This window comes from Sinohyriopsis cumingii, chromosome 13 (assembly GCF_028554795.1).
Source record: "Sinohyriopsis cumingii isolate HCF-2022 chromosome 13, ASM2855479v2, whole genome shotgun sequence".
In the NCBI taxonomy this organism is placed as follows: Eukaryota; Metazoa; Mollusca; class Bivalvia; order Unionida; family Unionidae; genus Sinohyriopsis; species Sinohyriopsis cumingii.
The window spans coordinates 31,552,540-31,576,165 of NC_142973.1; the positions used below are offsets into that span (position 1 = coordinate 31,552,540).

At 35.9% G+C, this 23,626-nt stretch overlaps 2 protein-coding genes across 2 annotated transcripts in view; both read left to right on the forward strand.

Moving 5' to 3' along the window:
- The window catches only part of LOC149785145 (uncharacterized), a 35,459-nt gene extending 12,921 nt beyond the window's left edge, over window positions 1-22,538 (forward strand). Inside the window, exons 2-5 of the mRNA XM_089978930.1 lie at window positions 6,938-7,924; window positions 11,669-11,851; window positions 16,625-16,861; window positions 21,695-22,538. Coding sequence (XP_089835056.1) covers window positions 6,938-7,924; window positions 11,669-11,851; window positions 16,625-16,861; window positions 21,695-22,524 — 2,237 coding nt within the window. The 3' untranslated portion in view covers window positions 22,525-22,538. The remainder of the gene's footprint in view (window positions 1-6,937; window positions 7,925-11,668; window positions 11,852-16,624; window positions 16,862-21,694) is intronic.
- Window positions 22,538-23,626, forward strand: part of LOC149785146 (protein mono-ADP-ribosyltransferase PARP14-like) — a 66,457-nt gene continuing 65,368 nt past the window's right edge. Inside the window, exon 1 of the mRNA XM_089978929.1 lies at window positions 22,538-23,346. Within this exon, the coding sequence (XP_089835055.1) occupies window positions 22,707-23,346 (640 nt within the window). The 5' untranslated portion in view covers window positions 22,538-22,706. The remainder of the gene's footprint in view (window positions 23,347-23,626) is intronic.

The window sequence follows — 23,626 nt, forward strand, 5'->3', positions numbered from 1 at the left end:
TATTATTATTATTATTAGTATTAGTATTATTGTTATTATTATTATCATCATTATTATTATTATTATTATTATTATTATTATTATTATTATTATTATTACTACTACTACTACTATTATCATCATCATCATCATTATTATTATTACTATTATTATTATTATTATTATTATTATTATTATTATTATCTAAATCAGACGTGGATTTTATCACAGTCGTTGCTTCTTCATAAATTTTGATCATCTCTGCAAACTCACAATCTGATATTTCTCCATCGTTAAGACTTGCTGATATTAACGAAGATAATTTGGAGTTTGCTACAGTCGATGCATGTCATTTTACTACATAATTTCATGCAATTTTGCATTTGTACACGTGCATATTTTTGCGATGATATTAAGAAGGCCAGCAATTGTTGTTGCAGCTGAAACACAAATTGTCACAACTACTGTCACCATCATTGTTATTGTTGATAATAATACGACGGTTCCAGCAATAACAGCCGACACTGAATATACAGTTACGTCAACAGCAACTACACGTCTGTGATATTTTTTTTATATACCTTTACAGTATATTCGTCAATGATTTTTTTAATTTTGTTTGCCATTCACGTACTTGATTGTATCTAATATTCTGAACGTTGATTGGGGTGCTCATTATATTTTAGTTAGGTGGAAATTGAGCGACTAATTCTAGACACCAATTGTAAATCATGTCGATTTTTTTCTTCTTCCGGTTCCATAGTACATATTTCCTCGTCGTTTTGCTTCAGCATCACTAACATAGATCCACCTGACGGAATCAGAGGATAACGCCGAGAAATTGTGGTAGATATTATAAATGTTGTAACACCAAGTACTGGGAGCTGGTATATACCGGTAACATCAGCGCGAAGTTTGATAGATTAATTAGGTGGTGACCATAATTCTTGTCCAGACGCTACCGAATACTCTGAACTGTCGGGGATCCTTTTGATTTCGGAGAGTTTAATACAAATAAATGTTTGTTGTTTAAAGAACTCATCAATAAATCAATTTATTATTTTGCGTTAATTCAAAAATAGGTTCACGTGAGTAGAATAATCAGATTTAAATGTGGTTATTGTATCATTAACTGAAAGTAACGAGTTCATCACTGGAAGGTTTCTATTGTCCACGTATCTTTTTGTTGCAGCTTCATCGTCTATTAATGGTTCTTTAAAATATGCAATGGTATTACTAGCCATATTGAGATTGCCAGTCATTGTATCACCAAATTTTTGTACTCGACCATGAATATTATCTAATATCGTTCACATAATAACACCATGCTTAATTTTTTCATTAATATCAAACACATATATGCTATTTTCAGTTACTCCATTCATTTTAACAACAATATCTTTTTTAATGAAATTTTTTTATACTTGTTTTTAATTTTCCTTGCTTGTCTTGAAATATAACCACTTCGTTTGGATCTACATTTGCAAAATTGAATCATTCAGATATTTCATCACTAATCTGTTAACTTATATTTCCATGTGTTATTCCGTCGGTTTTTGTGTTTGTTTAGAGGAAGATCATCCGTAAATATCTACCATTATACTTTAAGATCTATTTAAATCGTCTACTTGTATAATCGTGCACGACCTTATGAGCTGGTAATGTTGATCTCGATACAGCGTCGACTACAGCAATTACTTCACGGCCGCATATTGGCAGATCTGTTATTGTTTGTATTGGTAATGTTCAATACCAAACTGGAGCTTTTATTGTGTTTACGTAATTTATAAATTCTTTTGGTGGAGCCAACCATACAAATCAAAATAAACAAGTCCACGTGGATCAGTCGCGTATGCAACCCAATGATTACCGCGGCGAGAACTTTTATCAAGATTAATGATACCGGTTTCAACATTATTTGGTTGTTTTGGCAATTAATCACGCATAAAAACACCTCTGAAAATTTTTTTTATTTAATTTTTTTAGCAGCATCGAGTAAATCAAAATTGGACATTGGAAGAAAACGCTTTGCCTTTAACGAAGTGTTTCTGGAAGTCTCAGACCTTTTCCTTATCGATAAGGGGTTCCTGGTAATTTTAGACCTTTCCCTCTTTTTAAAATCTTTTTCCTGTTGCTTTCCTTAATGCCATTGCAGCAGCGATTTCAACAGCACCAAGTGCGGCTGCTTTTGCAACAGCTGGAACTGCAGCGGCTATCAACGCTGGTATAGCTGCAAGAAGTGGAAATATGCCACCTGTTTTAATTGTGTATTTAATCTTACCGGCAGAGAGACTAAGTTTAACGCCTGTTTTTGATTGTTTAGCGCTATTGAAATGTTTATGTTGACATTCTGATAACGATAATTTATTTTGACCACCTGTAATTTGATCTCGCTTTAGTGATATTTTCATTCCGCAGTTCTTTGCTGAATTTGATTGACTTTTCTTAATCTGACCAGGAGTCAGACTAACACTAACATGATGATATGACATTATAAATATCTTGGGTGATCTAATTACACATCATTTTGTAAACGATGTTACATATTTTCAACTGGGACAGTAATAACTCTCATTCCTCCACCAACACCTTCAAACAACATTGATTTGTCGATAGGTATAACAGCGACTGCTCTGTAATTAGGAAGAGTTCAGCGTCTCTTTTTACTCGAGCTCGAAAGTGAATATGAACGACAGATTGTCTATACAAATCAAGATGTTCCAGCGAAAAGTAATAAATCAGATACAGATTTGTAAAATCTAGGTGTAATATTTGCAAACCAGTATCTATATTTTGATCACGTCCCATAAATGTCATTACCCGATTATATGCACTTGCTACATGATGTAATTCAAAATTGAATAATATATCTTCAGCTGGTTCTTGATATCCATTTATCCTCAGTAAAACTTCAGAAACCCCAAGTTTGTCAAATATCATTAGACTTTCTTCTCGCCAATTTACTGGTTTAGTATTTTGAAAAACAATGAAAATAAACACCTTGCTGAAATGCTATATGCCACGTAAAAAAAAACCATTAACAGTATTTAGAACACTGTCTGTAGTTGTTGTTAAGCATGATAATAATGATTCACCACCTGAAACCATAAAAGAGTGTAACTGTTGTTCTGCGGCAATCATTGAAGTTATTATCGGCATCCACAACGAAAGTTTTGTTAGCAATACTTTACCAGCATCAACGCCAACACCTTCTCACCAGATAGCATCATCGTCAGTAGCTTTTATTACAAGTACAACTGTATGCTTGGCTCCGAAATTTACCTTTCTAACGTTTCTACAAAATCCAAAGATGTAAGACAGTGGAATTACGCATGAAAATCTTCTATTACCTCATAACATTGATCGACGTGTTGTAAAATCTCAGTTGAAGCGTGCATTAACGGTGATCATTACATGTTGGGAACCAACATCAGCGGTGTTGGTTTCTTGGTTGTCCTATATTATACTGTCTGTTGTCAGGAAATCAAAGTCCTATATTATACTGTCTGTTGTCAGGAAATCAGAAGTGTCTTTAGCAATCACCATTGACGGGCCAGCTGATCTTGTATAATCATCAGAATATCTTGCTAGACCTATTATTTTTGTAGAAACATCGACGTCTTTTTGAATATTTTTCCATCAATCATGTACGTAGCACTGTCAAACAACGCCATGATGCCGTTATTAACGAAACAATTTCTATCATTGGCATTATATTCTGTATTATCAACTTTCAAAAGTTCCCCTTCTACTTCAGTAAACGCTTCAGAACGTAAGAAATATCTGCTTGTATCTTGAACTTGTAATTCAATTCGTCCAAGCTGATTTGTTTGTCGTGCGTCGTAAGAATAGTATTGATAATCGCGTATGGATTCATCCTTGAGAACTGGCGCATCCATGTCAAATGTGGGATCAGATATACGCTTGAACATTTTGTTATAATTATTATCGTCTAACACGAAGACCACTTCCTGAAATAAAACATGAAGTTTTATTTTTTTCTGCTTCTTCAGTCAACTCTGATAGTTTTTTATTTGCAGCTTGATTTATTATCTTACTGACATTTGCAGGCATATCTTCAGTGCTGGCCAGTTTCACTGATGGCTGAGGATTTCGTCGTATTAATCGTGTTAGTCTATCTTTGATCGCCGAAAATGTTTTATCGGCAACATCACCAATGGCTCCAGGAATTTTTCCACGAATAATATCAATAGATTTCATGCCTAGTTGTTTTGCATTCGGTATTGCTTTCGGGCTATCTTAGCAAATAAACATTTAACAACATCGCCGAGGCCATCGCCGTAAATTGCTTCGTAAGTTGGTAATCGTGAGTTTATAACTCTGATCATGATCGGTCCGCGATGAGCATTATGTATAATCATCTTATTTGTTCTTCATTTGTCTAATCACTGTAATAATCATCAGCAATTTCATCGATGAGAGATCAATAAACATTAATGTCCATAACATCACCTGCAAATAATCTTCGGCAAATATCAGATATTTCATTAATGATTTTTGGAGAATTATTTCCAGCATGTTTTCCTCCAATCAGAATTCCTAATCTATATACGTCGGCAAGAACATTATTAGGACAAGCAATAAGACCAGTTCCTCGAGTAACAAGACCACTTCCAGGTGTTTCTTTTGATTCTTTCTTACTTGGTGAACGTAATTTTCTCACTTGTCTAATTTCCTCAAATTCCAAATCGTCATCTTTTTGTTTCCCTTCATTTTTCAGTCTCTCCACTTTTTAACCTCATTTCTTTTTCCATTTGTTTCCTTTCTGCTTTTACTTTTTCAAGTTTCTGCTCAATTTCTTCTTCTCTTTGTCTCCTTTCCAGCGCTGATCGTTTAATATGCTCATATATTGTCCGGTTAAAGATCTTAAAATTATTAACATATTCCTCAGATTTGATTTGCGGAATGTTAACATAGATGCAATATACATCCCTAATCCAATCGCCATATATCATTGTTTTAACATATTCGGATTTTACAGATTTATCTTTTTCATAATATCCAAACGCGGCAATATCAAGTATTTGTTTTGAGTCTCTGATAGCGGCAATACATTCGGGTGTGAATTTATCTAAAACCTTAATTCTAGCCCTTGGCACAGGTTGTGGTTCTTCAGGTTACTTGAATATGGCCAGCAATATCAGCAATTGTTCTGCACCTTCTGCAAATTCAACCTGAGGTTTTTGTCGTTCTTGTAGTTTTCGCCACACAGAATCACAAACAGGAAGAAATTTCTTTATTGCTTCTAGTCGCTCTCGAGCTAATCTAGCTGTGTAAGATTCCGTAGCTAGTGACATTATCTTATCAGTGATGATTTAATTACCCGCGCGGATTTATAATAATAAATTTACATGACCCTCGATCACGATATCGTATAAGTCTTGATAAAATATTTGTTGATATAATAATGATTTAATTATAGCAGCAGGGAGGGTGCGAACTCAATGGAACGTCCTGCGGTAAACGAAAAACACATACCAATTTAGAGTTATTATCATTGATATCAGTTATGTTAATTACTTGGCATCACAACGAATTTCTTCCTTTTCCATTTGGCATGTGATACTCGCTTGTTTAATAGTTTTTCCACATAAATCTGAGTTAACGTCAGTTACATTATGTTAATTATCATATAACCCGAGTTAATATAATTTAAATCAGGCCTCTCATCGACGTTCTTCCGTGTCATCGTAAAGCCTGATACTAGCTTATGTAATAAAGTAGGTTGTCTCATATAACCAGAGCTACTATTATTCCTGTGGTATGTTAATTAATCGGTATCTTGACATCTTTGTTTCTGTCAATGTGGCGCGTGATATGAACTTGTTTAATAAATTTAGGCTGTTTCTTATAACCCGAGTTAATATCACTTGTGTCAGTTACATATACAAATTAGTTACAAATGTTAATTACTTGGCATCTCAGCGAGTTTCTTACACGTCAACCAGGCGTTTCAGCATATTTTTTCTGTGACTCATTAAACCTTTTCATTTCAGAATTGATTGTACAAAACCTTTAAAGGATCTTTTAAAAGCAGATTTTAGTATGATGGCTTTGTATTAGATATGGGAAATATAACTCGTGGGATCAACTGATGGGATATAAACGTTTCACTGCAGTTGTGTTGATTAGAGAAAGAAGAAGCTGGCTTTTGGCGTTAAGAGGCCACCGCGACTTATATAAGAATAATGGTTTCTTCACGTTGTCTTTTGTTGCAGACAACATACCTCAACAACAAGTTGTTTATGGCCTGCACTTCAAACAACATGGTCCATTGTTTTCATTATCAAATGCCCAACGGATATGGTCATTGTGACTCAACTAATAGTTTCCGTACCATAACGTTTGTTGCTAATCAAAAGTTCCGTTGCTAAATATTCAGATAACTGGGTACTTGAGTTAAGAAAGAAACTTATGCATCTCGGCCGTTAAGGTCAAAGATTATGGTTACGGTAAGTTAAATATGAGGAAAGAAATACTGGTTTCAGTATAGCAATTTAGTTTGAGACCACATACATTGACCACATCTTATGGATGACTTGCACGTGTGATAAGAAAGAAACGTTTTAATTATTATTGCGACAATATTGAAAGTCAAGATCGCTGTGACAAAAGAAGTGGATAATATTTATGTTGAGAAAAAAATAAACAAAACTATTTACACAGCACAAATTGACACCAAAACATAAAAGACAACTTGTTAATATATTAAGAAAGCGTTCTTCAGCTGAGAGGTCAAGATTACAATGACTCTGATATATGGTGTTGATTTGCCACATCATCTAATTACCATAAAATGTACAAGGGCCGTTTAATCAAAAGGTGTGTGTATTATATCTCGTATTTGGTACTACTGTTAGAAAATTGTATCTGGTGCAATATTTATAATACGTTTTATTTTTCTCATATTAATTTTTTTCTTTATTTCGTACAATAGAAAGTCCAGCTGGACAACAGCCCAAACCTACTAAGCTTGCATTAAACAAGCTAAAATTTCATAATGTTCATGGACACAACATTAAACTTCTGGAAGGGCAGACGAAAGCTGTATGGCGGCAGAATGATAAGGGTAGCATAGACAATGTTGTGTTTACGAGCAAACCAATTAAACTTGGACAGACACTAGAAATTTCTTTTTTGAAGAAGGGGTATGTCAATATTGGTATAAGACACTCAGACCCAAACGATGTCAATATTGTGGATCGTGACCCATTGTTTTCAGAAACATTGGCGAAAGGATATTTGTGTAAAAAATTGCATTTAATGGAGGATGGAGATCACATGAAAATTTGCTACGAGAACATGGATGAACACCAAGAAAAAGTTTTAGAGGGCAACGTGAAAGATTCGGCCGATGTTTGGGTTTTCTTTGAGATTGTACACGGAGATGTGGAAGTGAAACTTAAACTTTTACTGGAGGACAAGGATATGACATTTCATACCAAACATGGGGAGCAAATTGAACTCAGTGATGAAGGGTGTACTGCATATTTAAAAGAGGGTTTTCTGTCAGCGGCCTGCATTGTGGAATATCCGTTATCCAGTGAGAAAACCTTTGAGATTTGTGCAGATTTTCTGCACGATGTACATGGTTTTGTGTTCATTCGTTTTGGGGTTTTGACCAAACCGCCAGATGATATGAAAAACTTTAGTGAACTTTCAAAGGAGTTGCGTGTAGAGAAACTAGATGCCGAACCATCCAAGATTTGGTTTAGAGAGACCTTGATAAAAAGTGAAATATACCAAGGTCACTTTCATCTTCGTTGGTCTAAAACAGGAGATCTGACGCACAACATAACAGAAGACTGTAGTGAGGAGACAGACAGTCCTCTAGCAGACCCCAATAAACAAGCATGGCTTTTGCTTGAACTATTCCAAATGGAGGCTACAGTCCATATTGAAGATGCAGACCAGCTACAACCAGGTATAATTAGTGGTACATTTTGTTTCTTTATAAAACAACGCTTCGTTTAATATGATAGTTTCGTCCAGTTCAGGTCACAAAGGCTCTTTTCAACCAAAGTTACCGTCAATTAAATGATTACAATCGTAGGAAAAGTTAAAATCTCACCGCCAATTTCTCTATAGTTCTACACAAATGTATAGAAAATTTGTAACATGTTTCTATACTTTAACTGAAAGACACTTTTTTAAAGTTGTACATGGCACGATTTCTTGTCGTTTCCATAGTAAATTTCAGCTGTGTTCCCCACACGAAATTCGTGATTGATTGCAATACCTTTTAAAATATTCAGTACCTTTGTTGAATCAAGAAAATTTAATAGAAGTTAAACTCTCTTTAAAATGAAAATACAGTGACACGTACCTTAAAGCATTGATTTGATTAAATGTATTAAACTTTTTGAAAATCATTTTCTTAGCATAAAGTATATACATGTAAAGAACAACATTTATAAGATATTGATATAAAATGTGCTTTAATGGTAAAGCTTCTTAGTGTCGTTAAACGTTCTATGCAAACCATTTAACGTGTAGCTCTCACTAAATAGACTCTTAACATAATATTACTTTCAGAGAGAATGTTACTGAATTTTTTGCTATTATGCTTTGTTAGGTCGAAGTTCAGTTAAAGCTTGGGTTTGTATTCACTCTCTTTATATTTTTATATTTCTCATGCAACTGGATGCAAAGATATGAAACATTTAAAAAATGAAACGCAAATTGGATAGAATAGCAGAGGCGATAATAAGTTCACGACTCCTACTTGGAGACTGTGACACACTTAAATAAGGTCATGCAAGTCAACATATGTTGTAGAATTATACGGAATGCCATCATGAAAAAGTTTTTCCACGAATGGACGAACTGATGTCATAAGTTCAAACTGATCTTAAGTTGAAAACGCCTAAACTGATTGTTTTCGAACGAAGTACATCAGTTTTGTGCATTGTGTTTCCAATGGTGTTAGGCTACATGCGCCTAAAGCAATTAATTACTTCATTCTTCATTAGATTTCAAATTTGGCTGGTACGAATCAGATAATTTTTTGTAATTACAAAACTTTCCAAACGGATTCTTAATCAATGATCAGATATTTTAAAACAAACAAACAAACAAAACAAACACTGTTTAAGAAAGAAATGCATTTTTATCGTGAAGAATCCCCATAATTTATGACGATTATCCTTTAATTAACCACGTACGTCCGGGAAACGAGGGTCCATGGATCTGTACCAATTGGACAAAAATTAGAGCTACATGTCAAACTTCTTTATATTCTGAAAAAGGCGTCTTTTTCACTCTTTAAAATCCTTGTTTATGTAATAAATAATTACTGATTTGTTCAGACATCTTAAACGGCGCAAGGAAATCAGATACCTGTCTACCAAAGGTTTAACGATGTTATACGCACTTTTGCAGACCATGTGGTGAAACCCTCCTTTTGTCCCTCCGTCCGTCTATCTGTAATTCTTTTTTCTTCCCTAAAAATGTATGATGAAAAATTAATGAACTTGGTGGATAGGTTGCCAGTGTAATAAACATCTGTGTGAGGGCATGGTTGATGCCTTTCTTTGGGGGTGGGTCAGTGGTAAAATATAGATAAGAGACTTTCTATTATTAGCAATTGTATGTTGTAGCAATGTGTTTGTTGTCCGTGGCTGTGTGCGGGACCTCGAGAGAAAAGGGTTTTGTAATAAAATGATTGGGAACTTGTAATCACTAGTCATAGAATCAGCTCTGCTTTTCGTAATGAACTATTTAATTTGTCAACTTTCTTCCTACATTGTAAGACGATTTCTTAGAAAACGGTAAAGAAAAAATAAATATACATGAAATAGCAATGCCTTAACACGCACGTGGAACAATGATATTGAAAACGTATTCTTCAACTTTCCTTTCCAGCCATTTTCCATTTGTACGCAAGAATATTTATTTGTTTTAAAAATTACAAGGCTTCATGTTCTTTCTTCTTCACCGTCAAATGTATATGATTTCGTAGATTATCGGCCATTATTTTCTCTGCTGGAAAGGTCGAGACGAATGACAATTTTACGGATTTTGCTTGTAAGATTTATTATTTTAAGAACGTCAAGGAAGAAAATGAATTCATGAAAATTTTAATGAAAGAGGCACATGTTTTTTTCTTATAAATTATATACCGTCAGTGACGAAGATAAGTTAAAATGAGAAGAAGAAAAAAACATGTTAATTAGTTGAAAGTTTTGAGTAAGTGTTGGTGTTGATATCCTCAGGACAGTTGATCTCATAAAGTACATTATGTCAAAATGACGTTAGGATAATGCATGACTAACTTGATTTGACATCATTTATCCTTCCTGATATCAATTTTCCTTTCTTCACCTGAAAGGTATTAATTTACATGTTTTGTTTTCAGTATTAATTTACATGTTTTGTTTTCAGTATTAATTTACATGTTTTGTTTTCAGTATTAATTTACATGTTTTGTTTTCAGTATTAATTTAATTTTCTTCAGCCTAAGTTTTCTTTCTCCATGTCTACACCCGCCCCCCACCCCTCTACTAACTTTCCATTTAATGTAATATTGTTGTCGGTACTTTTGAGTTGAATGGCGTATTAGTCTCAAGTATAATATTGTTACACATCAGGTATAAAAAAATGTTAAACAGCAGTTATCAACATGGCAAATTATCACTCTTTTGATTACATTTCCTTATCAAATTCCGCCCCATACATCGACCTCAAAATCCTGTAAATCTTTTATTTTCTTTCCATATGACTGCATGTATTAAGTTTGCTTCAAAATCAGACATTCCAAATTTATTTGCAATATTTTTGCCTTTCACATGAAGTACCCCACACTGACCTCATATGCTAGTCACGCCATGTTGATGCTAAGAGATTTTTGAACTGTCATTTGAACGGACATAGAGATACATTTTATACAATATATAGTGTAGAGATACATTGTATACTATATAGAGTGTAAAGATACATTTTATACAATCTAGAGTATAAAGATACATTTTATACCGTATAGAATGTAGAGAAACATTTTATTCAATCTAGAGTGTAAAGATACATTCTATACAATCTAAAAGGTAGATATATATCTTATACAATCTAGAGTGTATAGGTACATTATATACTATCTAGAGTGTAAAGATAGATTTTATACAATCTAAAGTGTAGATATACATTTCATACAATCTAAAGTGTAGAGATATATTTGATACAATCGAGAGCGCTGTTTTATAGACGGACTACCTTCAAGCTATGCCAGAATATTACAGCTTACAAAGACGATTATGTGTCGCAACTACTCCTAAAATAACTAGTTTTGGAGGAAAGAAAACGTACTCAGAACAGTTAGGGCTAATTATGATGTCATAAGACTACATATGTAAATAAATTATATCATTTGTTTATTTGATCTTTGATCCTCTCCCAGGAAACTGTGATGCAAGAAGTTCAATTATACCCCTTTCGCAAATTGACATCACATTGACAACCCTGGTAACAAATTTGTGAATCGCCTTCCAACTATTTAGATGAAGATATGGTTACAGACAAATGGACGGACATGAAAAAGATACGTACCAGCAAGTTGCTTGTTAAAGCAAGCTGATAATTATGAAGCCTATTTGAATGTTTCTACGTTTATTTCTAAGTACTGTCAATGAATATTTCTATAGCATAGGTAACAAATTTTTTAAATCTCTTACAGACAAGCGGAACAGAGAGATAACCGAATCCAGATTTGTGCTGATAAATGAACTAAGAAACACTGACGATAAAGATATCCTGAAGAAACATTTAGAAATTGCCTTAAGCCACCAAAATCCAGTGGATAAAATTGTCTATGGTAGCAGTTCAGATAAAGTGGTTGTCACTTTTAGGGATCAAGTCAGTACGTATAAACTTCTTTGTTCATGTGAATTCTTTCATAGTTTTTTTTAATTGAAACGGTGTAGCAATATTAATTTTCAGTCCAGTGAAACTAGCAATAAACTTAGATATTATTTTCCGTTGCTTGTGTATTTTGTGTTACCAAAGTCAATGATTACATAATCTAGAAGTTGATAAGAAAGACATTTATGGTGGACATGAACCACTGTCTTGTGGCTGAAGTATTTTGTGTATTCATATGAATCTGGAATTATGTGAAATATAACATATTCAAAGACAATGTCGCATGGACAATGTCGAACAATTGCCTTTGCATGGATTTCTTTAGAATGTATATGTTCCATATCAGCAGCAAAATGTACTCTAAAGCGCTGACTTGCTGTAAAATCTTTATGTTATATAAGACCCGTAACCTCTGTAAGTTTTGTAGATATATAAATATGAGATATTAGAAATATATCCATAAAGGGTTTTGTATTGCTTTTATAATCGCGTGATCCTGCTTCTTCTTGTTGGTAGTCTCTCGAGCCGAGAAATACCAGTGCGATCTCATAGACGGTGGACGCGCATGTGGCTCCAGAGTCCGGATTACGATGCACACAGGCGGTAGCAGGTATGGCATGGGACACCGGTTTTTGGTGGTGGCTGGGATACAGCTCTGTGACGTCTCTCACGCGCTGCAGCAAGACGCTGTAGGCGGTCAGTCTCGAAGGTGGAACATTCTTTTCTGGTCAGGGCTCGCCAGTGGCTTCTGTCTGAGGAAGCGAGCTCGAGCTGGTGGGATTTAAGGTCTGTCCAATTTATATGCGTCTTGAGATTGTCTTTGTTCCTCTTGTGAGGGATGACTTGGTTTCGGTTGCCCTGGACTAGCTCGCCAAAGAACAGCTGCTTTGGGATTCAGTTTTGATCCATGCGGATGACATGGCCATTCCAACGAAGCTGGGCCTGGATTAGTGTTCGATGCTTATTGTCTTGGTTCTATCAAGGACTTCTTGGTTGGTGATTTGGTGCTGCCACTTATCTGCATAATGGATCTCGGCGAACGCTGCTGGAATTGTTCCAACTGACTGTTCCAGATGACTGATATGCCTTCGGTAGACAGTCCACGTTCACAGCCATACAATAGACGTGAGGACAACTGCATTATACACTTTCATCTTTGTTGACAGGCGTATGTCCTTGTGCTGCTAGACCTTGGTTTGGAATCGTCCGAGTGCTTGACCGGCTTTTCAGATCCTCGCAGTGATCTCTTTGTCCAGGGAGACATCACTGGATATTGTGCTGCCAAGGTATTTGAAACTGTCCACATTCTTCATCAGCGTATCGCCATGAGTGATGAAGGGTTGTGAAGGGACAGTGTTTGGGGCAGGATGGAAGAGGACTTCTGTGATTCGTAGGCTAATTGTGATTCCAAATAGGTTGGAGGCTTCAGAGAATCTGTCCACGAATGCCTGTAGATGAGTCTCTTCATGGGCCATGAGGGAACAGTCATTTGCAAAGAGTGCTGCAGTGATGAGTCTTTCTAGCGTCTTGGTGTTTTTTTAGCTAGGCGAAAAGATCAAACACTGATCCATCCAGGCGATATCTTATCAAAGTCACGGATGGCATGGAGCAGTACCTGTGTGAAGAAGAGGATGAAGAGTACCGGAGCGAGTACACAGCCCTGTTTGATACCGTTAGATATGGGGATTTTCTCAGAGGGTTCACCGTCTGAGAGAATCTCTTGAGTCATCGTGGAAGAGCCGGATGAGGTTGGTAACCTTCTGAGGACAAACAAGCTTCTTGAGTACTATCCACAGTGTGTCTCTGTTGACTGTATCGAAAGCCTTTGTCAGGTCCACGAAGACGGCATACAGATTCATGTTCTGCTCAAGGCACTTTTCTTCGACTTGTCTGACTGCAAAGATCATATCAACGGTTCTGCGGTCTGGGCGACAACCACACTGAAACTCGGGGAGGTTTTCGTCTGACATTGCCGGAATAAACCTGTTGAGAATGATGCGAGAAAGTATGTACCAGCTATGGAAGGCAAGGAGATGCCTCTGTAGTTACTGCAGTCCGCCGTGTGCATTTATTCTTATAGAGAGTTACAATCGATGCGTCGCGGATGTCGTCTGGCATCTCCTCTTCCGTTCATATGATGATTAGCACATCGTGGAATGCCTCCAGAGTCTTTTCACTGAGAGCCTGGTACACCTCCACTGAGATAGTATCTTTTCCAGGTGCCCTGCCACAGTTCATTTGTTTAATGGTCGTCCTCAACTCCTCTATCGTTGAAGGAATATCCAGTTGGTCGTGCGTTGGCTGTTGGGGTGTTTGGTCAACAACAGATTGGCTGACCGATGAGGAAAGGTTTAGGAGCTAACTAAAGTGTTCTTTCCATCTGTCCTTCATGACATCTTTGTCCTTTATTAGTGTACTGCCCTATGCAGCAAGCAAGAGGGCAGAGCCAGACTTTGAAGGGCTGCAGATTGACTTGATGAAGTTGTAGAACTCTTTGGAGTTGTTAGTGTCGGCATGACGTTGCACTTCATCAGCTTTCCTTTCCCACCAATGGTCATGGATCTTGCTGATTTCTCTCTCCATAAATATGAAATATGAGAAATATATCCTTAAAAGGATTTTTATTACTTTAATAATCGCGTGATCCTAAGAGCTGGTAAAACCCCCAATAGCAGCGAGAGAGAGAGAGAGAGAGAGAGAGAGAGAGAGAGAGAGAGAATGCATATATTTTAGAGATGCGTGAATCAAATATGCGTATATATGCGAATGCATGTGATAAATGTCGTGTGGTAAAGCAATTTCGAAACTTTTCCTTGTGTAATCATGTATAATCTTAAAAATCGCATTTAATAATGGGTACACACGAAATCAAATAGTTGGCACACTTGACACATACTGTGTGCAGTTTGATATTTTTATATGATAACATGTTAACATATCACTTTATGTGATTCTAATTGGAGCCATGAAACTGTTTAGCAGTATTCTCTTTGCCAATTAACTGTGACCGTGGAAACTTTCTTTACCCTGCCTTTTGGTACTTTTTTCCTATTATTGTTATCATCATTTTGGCAGCGATGTTTCGAATTTATTGTCTAAACAGTATTGGTAAAACTTTCACGTCTGTCAAATTATGGCCAATTTTCCCACAGGGTCTAGTTGCAAATAAAACTTAAGGTATCTATCAGTGGATAAAGGGTTGGGGAAGGGGGAGAGCGGGATACCTTTAACATGGAATCCACCCTGTGACAATACTGGTTCAAATGTCATCTTATATGAATAAATAATGTGCGTTTGTCTGATTTGGATTTTTAAGGTAGCTTTAACAATTGTTCAGTCATATCGCTACGATGTCTGCAATATGGCAGTTTATAGTGATGTCTAGCACTGGGGCATCATGCCGTAGACATGTAGCCTGATGTCCTACCCAGTCACATTATCCTGACACCAGGCAGACCAGTCCTAACACTAACCTCTTAATGCTGAGCGACAAGCGATGCAGATGTTATTACCATTATTGTAAGTCTTTGGTAAAACTCGGCCGGGGATCGAACCCACGAACTCCCGCATCCGAGGTGGACGCTCTAACCACCAGGCCACCCGTGCGGTATTTGAATAAATAAACTCACATAGCTAAGAATATGGATATGAACCGATCTGCCAACTGACAGAAAGTTATTCAGTCGCAACATTTTTACACGGTATGTTTCCTCTTACGTGTTGTAATTTCGACTCTAAACAAATTTGCCAGTGCATGTTTCTACTGTACTGTTCTAATTCAGATAATGCAAATAACCGGTCACAACATACATTACATTAAATATGGAGTTTCTGCAACCAGTAATCATCCTTATGAATATCTAACAACTGGAATGCTTACTAGTGAAACTGACACACTTCACATCGAAACATTGCAACCATTGTCACTTAAATCGATGTGTACGGCTCGTCTAACCTTACAAGAGCCTAAGTATATAACATTACACAGGAATTTCCTCGGTGATCCAGTAATGAGAAATGAAATATGTGTCAAATATTCTATTGATTTCGAAGGACAGTTGATCTTTGAATTATAATTTGGAAACGAATTCTACTTGTAAATCTTGCTGGGTATAGAACTGCACATTGCTAATTCAAATAGCGTCTGGGGCTATTTTGTTGCGCGCAACAAATGAATGGTGCGGCGTCTGAAATAGAATGAACGAAATATTTATTCCTCTTTTGCCTAAACTTTTTCCATTTAAATAAAACTACGTGATCAACAAAATATCATCTCGGTAATGATTTGATATTAAATTTTTGAAATTCACCAAGCTCTCAAAGCTGGATATTATTCAACTCGTTCCTTAAATTCAGTATTAAATCATTACCAATATGAGATTTTCTATTTATGCTATATACAGCGAAATAAAGCGGATTACTTGAGAACTGTATTGGAAGTTCAACGAAATAATGGTTAGTGATGCGATAAGGTTGAACAAACAGACCGTAATTTTAGGAATCGGAAATGTCTGTAGAATTGAAGATAATCTAATATTTAGGTATGTGTTCGAAAATATTTACACTTATAGATGTGGGATTAATACAAATTACACTGAATAAAAGTCTACAAAACAAAACATCTGGAATATTCAAATAGTTCTGCATGCCGTTTTGTTTAACCTGGTTCTATTTTGACGTAGGTTTTTATGAATTATTTATATGTGTAGTCATTTTACCGCATAAATGAGTGAATACTTATGCATGAAAAATGTGTTACTATAATTTATAGATCCCAAGTTCCTTGAGAAGTTTTTAGAAAGAAAGGTACATCGGTATAAATTCGAAACAATTAAGGAGCCAACCGTAGTACAAGTTCTAGACATACCAAAGGGTACAGAATACTTGAGGGTTGTACAATTATACTTGAAGAATGAAGGACATTCAGGAGGCACAAAGGCTGCTGCCTTTTATGGAACACCTGATCCTACCTATGGTTACTGCTTGATCGACCTAAAAGATCCGAAAGGTATGGAGAATTTTGAGATGACAGCGTTAGAGACGCGTGCCTTTATTTTCACACACACACACACACACACACACACACACACACACACACACGCCTGTCAAAGAAATATCATGAGCTGTAATTTTAGCAATTAATATCCACTCATCCTAAAAATGGCGACATGCATCAAGACGGTCTTTGAAAATATCTGACAGACTGTCCCAGGCTAACTTAGAACTGAAAGTCGTCAATCTCTAATACGTACAATTAGTACGATGACAGTGTAACTGATCAATTAAAATATAGATATTTATTTCGTATTCGTCAAAATGTTCTTAAAAAATATATATTAGTATTATCACGTCTTCTGTATGAGACAATGCGAGACTTGCCTTGACATTGATTACAAGTTGGAAATGACAGATACAATAGATAAAAGAAAACTTTTGCCTGGTAAGCAGGAGAAGAGTGTGCTAAACAGAAACGCTAAATATAAGTGTTGATATATGTACATGTATTATGGCGAGATCGTGGGGTATCGAACTTGCAGACGATAAAGCAACAAAAACTGAACATACTCTTTGTCGGTCAGTTAGCTTACACATGTTTACTGTAATTTATCCAAACACCGACGATCAAGATACTTTATTTTATCTTGTATCCCTCTATTGTGTCGATACGTCGGTCTAATGCATTACAACTTTGAGTTTTCCCGACCCAAATTTCAGGCATGTACCGTTAGTCGGGCAAGTGGATTTGTAAGTCCCCGATATTATATATATATATATATATATATATATATATATATATATATATATATATATATATATATATATAAAGAAACAAAATGTACTTATAATTAACTAGACTTTGACGCCCGATTCCCAAACGGTTTGAAAAAGACGAAGTGGGATTGCAAACCCACGGCATAAATATTATATAATGATACAAAAGTTGGAAAAAGGCGCGTGAAGAAAACAATCGTTATCGAAGTATCAACCGGTACGGTGGCCTAGTTGTTAGAGCGTCCGCTTCGGATGCGGTAGGTCGTGGGCCGAGCTATGCCAAAGACAAAAATGGTACTATCACCTGCCCGCGCTTTGCGCTCAGCATTAAGAAGTTAGTGTTAGGACTGGTCGGCCTGGTGGGACATCATGCTACATGTCTGCGGCACGATGGCCCCAGTCTCAGACATCACTATGAACTGCCACACTGCAGACATCGTAGCGATATGACTGACAAATTGTTAAAGCTACGTTAAAAAGTCCAAATCACACACACACACACAGATCGATGTATCGACACCATGGAATATATTCCTCATGGTAAGATAAAGAACATACACACAGAGTGGCATGCGTAGAAACAATATATATTGTGGCACAGAATAACAAAAACATACAGAAAAATGAATAGGTCTAAACTAGAAAAAAAAAGAACAAAATAGTTGCCAATTAGGTCTTTCATCCTTCTATTTAACTTTTCCGTCTCGCTAACACACTACCCGATATTGTCTCTGTGTATAAAGAGACAAACTATTACAGAGTTTCACCCGGAATTATGTAGAAAATAACATTATCACTGATTATGAGTGCACTTGTTCTGCATGGTTTGTCAGTGATGGGTATTGGAGGAGTCAAGTAGTGTTGTGTTTTCCCCGGTATTGTTGATGATATAATAGGGTGTCGCTCTGATTCGTAGTCCTTCGGTCCTCAAAAATTGTTTCTCTCCGTTTTCGTATTTTAAAAGATTATCGCAGTTTTTCTTTTTCATATTTCTCCTACGTATTGCATTGTTTCCATTCTTGAATTATTTCCTGGTGAAATGTCTGGGCAATTCTTTTGATATATTGTGGAATGCTATCTTCTAGGGCATATCTTGCAGTTTCTCTATGCTTTTTAGAAGAGGACGTTTTGAATGCAGGTTGAAGGTGATTTAAAATACATTGCATGTTCTACGATATAGCCTATTATGTTTTTTGTCCAGCATTTGAATTAAACTCACCTTATTAATGACACGTAACTATTGTATCGTTTTTGTTGGGAACACAGTTTTGTGAGTCATCTGATATGCTATAATTTAAGGAAATTTTGTCTGGTTTAACCGCAAAAAGAAGCAATATGTACTTGCGAGCACACAAATAGATGCTAATGGAAATGTCACTGGTAAAAAAAAGTTAAAGACAAACGCCAATATTTCCATCTGTTGGTAAACACATCGGTTTAACTGTAACATATGCTATCGGTTTAACTGTGACGTTTGCGTACAGTTTACCTGGGACGTTTGCAATTTGATTAATTTATTGCACGAAGAGATCTAAATATTAGTCACATGCGAATTACCGCACTGAGCATTATGTCGTATGTAATTTTTGCCCACTTGCGAATACTCTTCGTAAATACATTTAAAGGAAAAAGATGGAAAAAAAGTCCAGGAATAAGAAATACATGGTTCACTATAAATATAACATTCACTAGGTGATAATATTAAGTACAATCCCTCTAGATTATATCCAACGTTGCACTTTCATGACACTATTAAAACACAACGAAAGTTTGTTTTACTAATCGAGTGTTCTAGACACAATGATAACAGCAATAACAACAGTCGTCAACTATAAACTTCATGTGGCTGTATATTCTACAGCAAGAGACAAAAACCAGTACCTTCTCACATCAAGCTGTCAACCTAAACACCACATCCAAGATATCCATTTCAGTCCAGCAAGTTGAATACGCAGGATCCTTTCCGTCGACGGGGCATGAGATAAAAGGACAAAATAACTTTGTTGGCATCTTTCACTTTCGAGCAATGACCAAAACCTGTCTGTTAAGCAATACAGAGGATAAAAGAGGAAACAGTGACGACCAGATAATATGCAAAAGTAATTGCCACAAAACATTGGCAAATCATCACATTGTATGGGACTTTGAGGTATATCCTTCCAAGCAAACATGTCGAAGCTAACTGTAAACGTATGAATCCGGGAGGGATTATTATATAAATTTAAACGAAACTGGAGATCAACTCAACACCCATTAGCTCATCCAGGTTCGACTTATGCAAATTATGCAAACATGCAGACATACGATCAAAATAATAAGAAAATCCATCATAGTTATAGGTGTAGAATTGGAAAATCCCACATGAAGGTTAGAATTTGTAGGCAGGAATGAGACTTCTCTGAGATCCTGTCAGCAAAGTTTGACCCCAGATTTCACTCTTTCATATCAATGTCTATTATAGATTTATTCTCTAATTTCTTAATAGAAAAAAGTGCTGGAAAAACAAATGGAGAATCATCGCTATAGGTATAGCTTTCGGGATAGAGTATTTTCTGTTAGTTTGCACATTTGTGGATAGAGCATAACAAATTAGTTTACTACAAAATCAATGTTTTAATAAAGGATTACTTTTGATAGGTTGGCAAAAAAATTCTTTTTAATGCTAAAACGCATAAAACATTGCGGATGTTCGTGACGTCATAATCATAATGACTATATCGACAGTAGCAAATTAATGTAATAGTTATATCCCACATAACTGCCTCACGTACGCAGTGTCACACGCATGCACGCATGCATGCGCACACACACACACACACATATATATATATATGGGAAAGAGAGAACTATATTATCGAGCACAGTCACCGACGAAGAACATCCGTTCCAACCAGTATGTTGGTATACGAAAGAGCTTGAAAGTTGCTAAGCAACAGAATACGTTTTTATTCCTGATGGCATTATCTTAACCGGTATAACATACAGTCCAAATTGCAACAACAAAACCAAACGAGCATAGGAAACGTACTAGATTCGTTGCCTTCAATCACTCAAATCTCCTAGACTGAATCAAAAGAAATAAATGTGCACAACATAAACAGTTAAGTTTTTTATGTTTTCACAGGAATTTTACACAAAAGTGATTTGTAAAGGATATAACTTTTCGAAAATATACTTGCACAAAACCAGCTCATAACTTCCGCTGTGCTGTCCCACAAATGGAGCTCATCTTTCCATATATAAATCCATTCATTCCTTTGATTGCATTGGATTGTGACTGAATTGTCGAATGGCTGTTGTCATTTGAGAGCGTTCGGTGACACCACGGTAGCACTCTTCGTGTATTGACATATGCAAGTTTTTATATTATATGAAAATCAAGCATCTTTTAAAGTTCAGTGATCCAATCTCTTTTTTGGTGTTCAGTCTGTGTCTGTATCAATGTTGCTTATTCTTCTTTTTGACCTTTGAGTTACATTTTCCTTTATGCTTTAGGCACTTATGTACTTCTTTGCACCGTAGTTTGTATGTTTTACAGACATTACGTTTCTCTCTAACGAACAATATTTCTCAAAGAAAAGGTTGTAAAGATTGTTAGATATCATTTTATTTATGGAATGTTGATGGCGACAAAAGTACATTCTCATTATCTAAATATCATATCGGCAATGTTGTAAGATAAGTTCCCAAACTTTGTGAAGCAGTGCGCCACAGACCAAAGGAATGATTTTATTCGACATACATATTTTTTGGAAAAACTGTATCAGATGTGAACATGAAAAAACAGAATTTCTGCTATTTATCCAACACGAAGCATATATATATATATATATATATATATATATATATATATATATATATATATATATATATATAGAGAGAGAGAGAGAGAGAGAGAGAGAGAGAGAGAGAGAGAGAGAGATAGATAGATAGATAGATAGATAGATAGATAGATAATTTATTTATACTTTTAGCTACACATTTCCACATATATTACGATTCGAATTTAGAAGAACTTTGCATTCATTGTATGGTCTGTATTTTTACCGAGACCTCTATTTTTTCACAGTGGTCAATAGAGTTTGTGGTAAACAACACATAGTAGCAGGAAAGAAGACTCACATTTTCCCGTATTACGAGCATTTGGGGATAGCAGTAAACTTAGAAGATAGACCAATTGATCTAATATCAGAGGAACTGGTACTGAAAGAAATGGATGAACATATGTTGAAGTTTATCCTTGAAAAGATGGAGAAAGAATTTGGAGATTTCCAGAAAGCTCATCGGATTAGAATAGTAGATCAAAATGTAAATTCACTTACTTTCTGTCCTAATTTGGATACCAGTTCCTGTACCAGCGATGCAGTATTTGAACCAGGATGGAAGATAAGAGTAGAGGAAGCATTCAATAGGGACTTTCTTCACCGGCTGTGTGTGGAAAGCTTAGAAATAAAGGACGAAAGGAAGTGGAGGCATCTTCAGGACAAGAAAGATGAACTCTGCAGGGGGACACCGGTTGTAAGTTTGTACGAGGATCCAAGTCCCCGTACCTTTAAATTTGTATCAAGGAAGTCAGACGAGACTATTCTCAAATCACTGAAAGTTAAGGTTGAATCTGAAGAACCGCCAGAAGAATCTGTTACTGACAACTACAACGAATCTAACCTGAAGAAACTTAGAGCATTTAATGTACTTGGATACAAGGATGACATCGAATCTAAGACTAAGGTTAAACTCATAATTAATTTGAAAGATGGTAACATTGAGTTAATTGGCCTTAAAGAGAATAATCAGTTAGCCAAGACTGAAATTGCCAGAAAATTAGCGTCACTAGCAGACAAGACATGCTGTCCACCTAATGTGGATTATCTCCAAATTCTGAAAAATCTCCTCAGTTGACCGAACAAGGAAACCGTGAGATAGAAAAGAAAAACCTCAGAGGCACTTGGGAAATCGTTTCTGATGGTGTTAATCAGCAAATCTTTATTTGCTACGAAGATAGCCAGAAAGGTACTTTTAACCAGATAAAGGACCTGATATTTGGACTTTTAGAAACATATGTCATTGCGATAGATGGCGAAATGGACCAGGAATCACTAAAGTGCCTAAGGACTGAAATCGGACATATCGAAGACTCCTTAGAACCGTTTGCGCAAGTTAAGCTTTTGGAAGACTCAAAGCATGTTAGAATCACGTGTAGGAAAGACTTGATGTCTGAATGTAGACACAAGGTCCAGGACTTCATTAACGTCCACATCATTTGCACTACTGAAGTTTCCATGAAGCCAGCAATAGCCGATTACATGAATGAAGTAATGAAGTCGCAGATTGAGCAAGATCTTCAAAATGCTGGTGTAAATAGTATGGACTTGAAGTTCAATGACAGTAAATTCTACATAACAGGTAATCAAAATGTTCTGTCGAAATGTACGGAGGTACTGCACATGCTAGCTTCTAAAGTTATAGTTACGTGGCGGCCAATTGAGCGCAAAGGAATACATAAATATTTCACTAGTGGTGCGGGGAAAAACATGGAGTCTGTGGTAACTAATTGTCATTTGAAGGTCCTTGGAAAAGATGACTTTCAAAAGCAGAAGATTCGTGCAATAGCACTGACTGAAGTAGGCCAAGCCATAAGCATAGGAGTTTTGGACCTGTATAAGCAGCCTGTGGATGCTGTAGTTAATGAGGTGAATGAAGACCTTGAACAGTTTAACAACGGTAAGTTATACATGATCAAAAAGGAATTATAATCGATTATGAACTATGACAAAATCTAACATTTATATTGGGATTCAACAGAAAAGGCATTAGGTCATCGGATGAATAAAGTGTTCAAATGATAAAGTTTTTTCTACCCATCCCAGAATCAGAGTCAATTTTCTTTGTACAGTGTCTTAGAAAAATAAAATAATTTCAATCAAGGAATACAAACTATTTTATTGGAAAAATATTTAAGAGAAGAACACTATTCCATGTTCTACTCGTTAAACTCGAACAA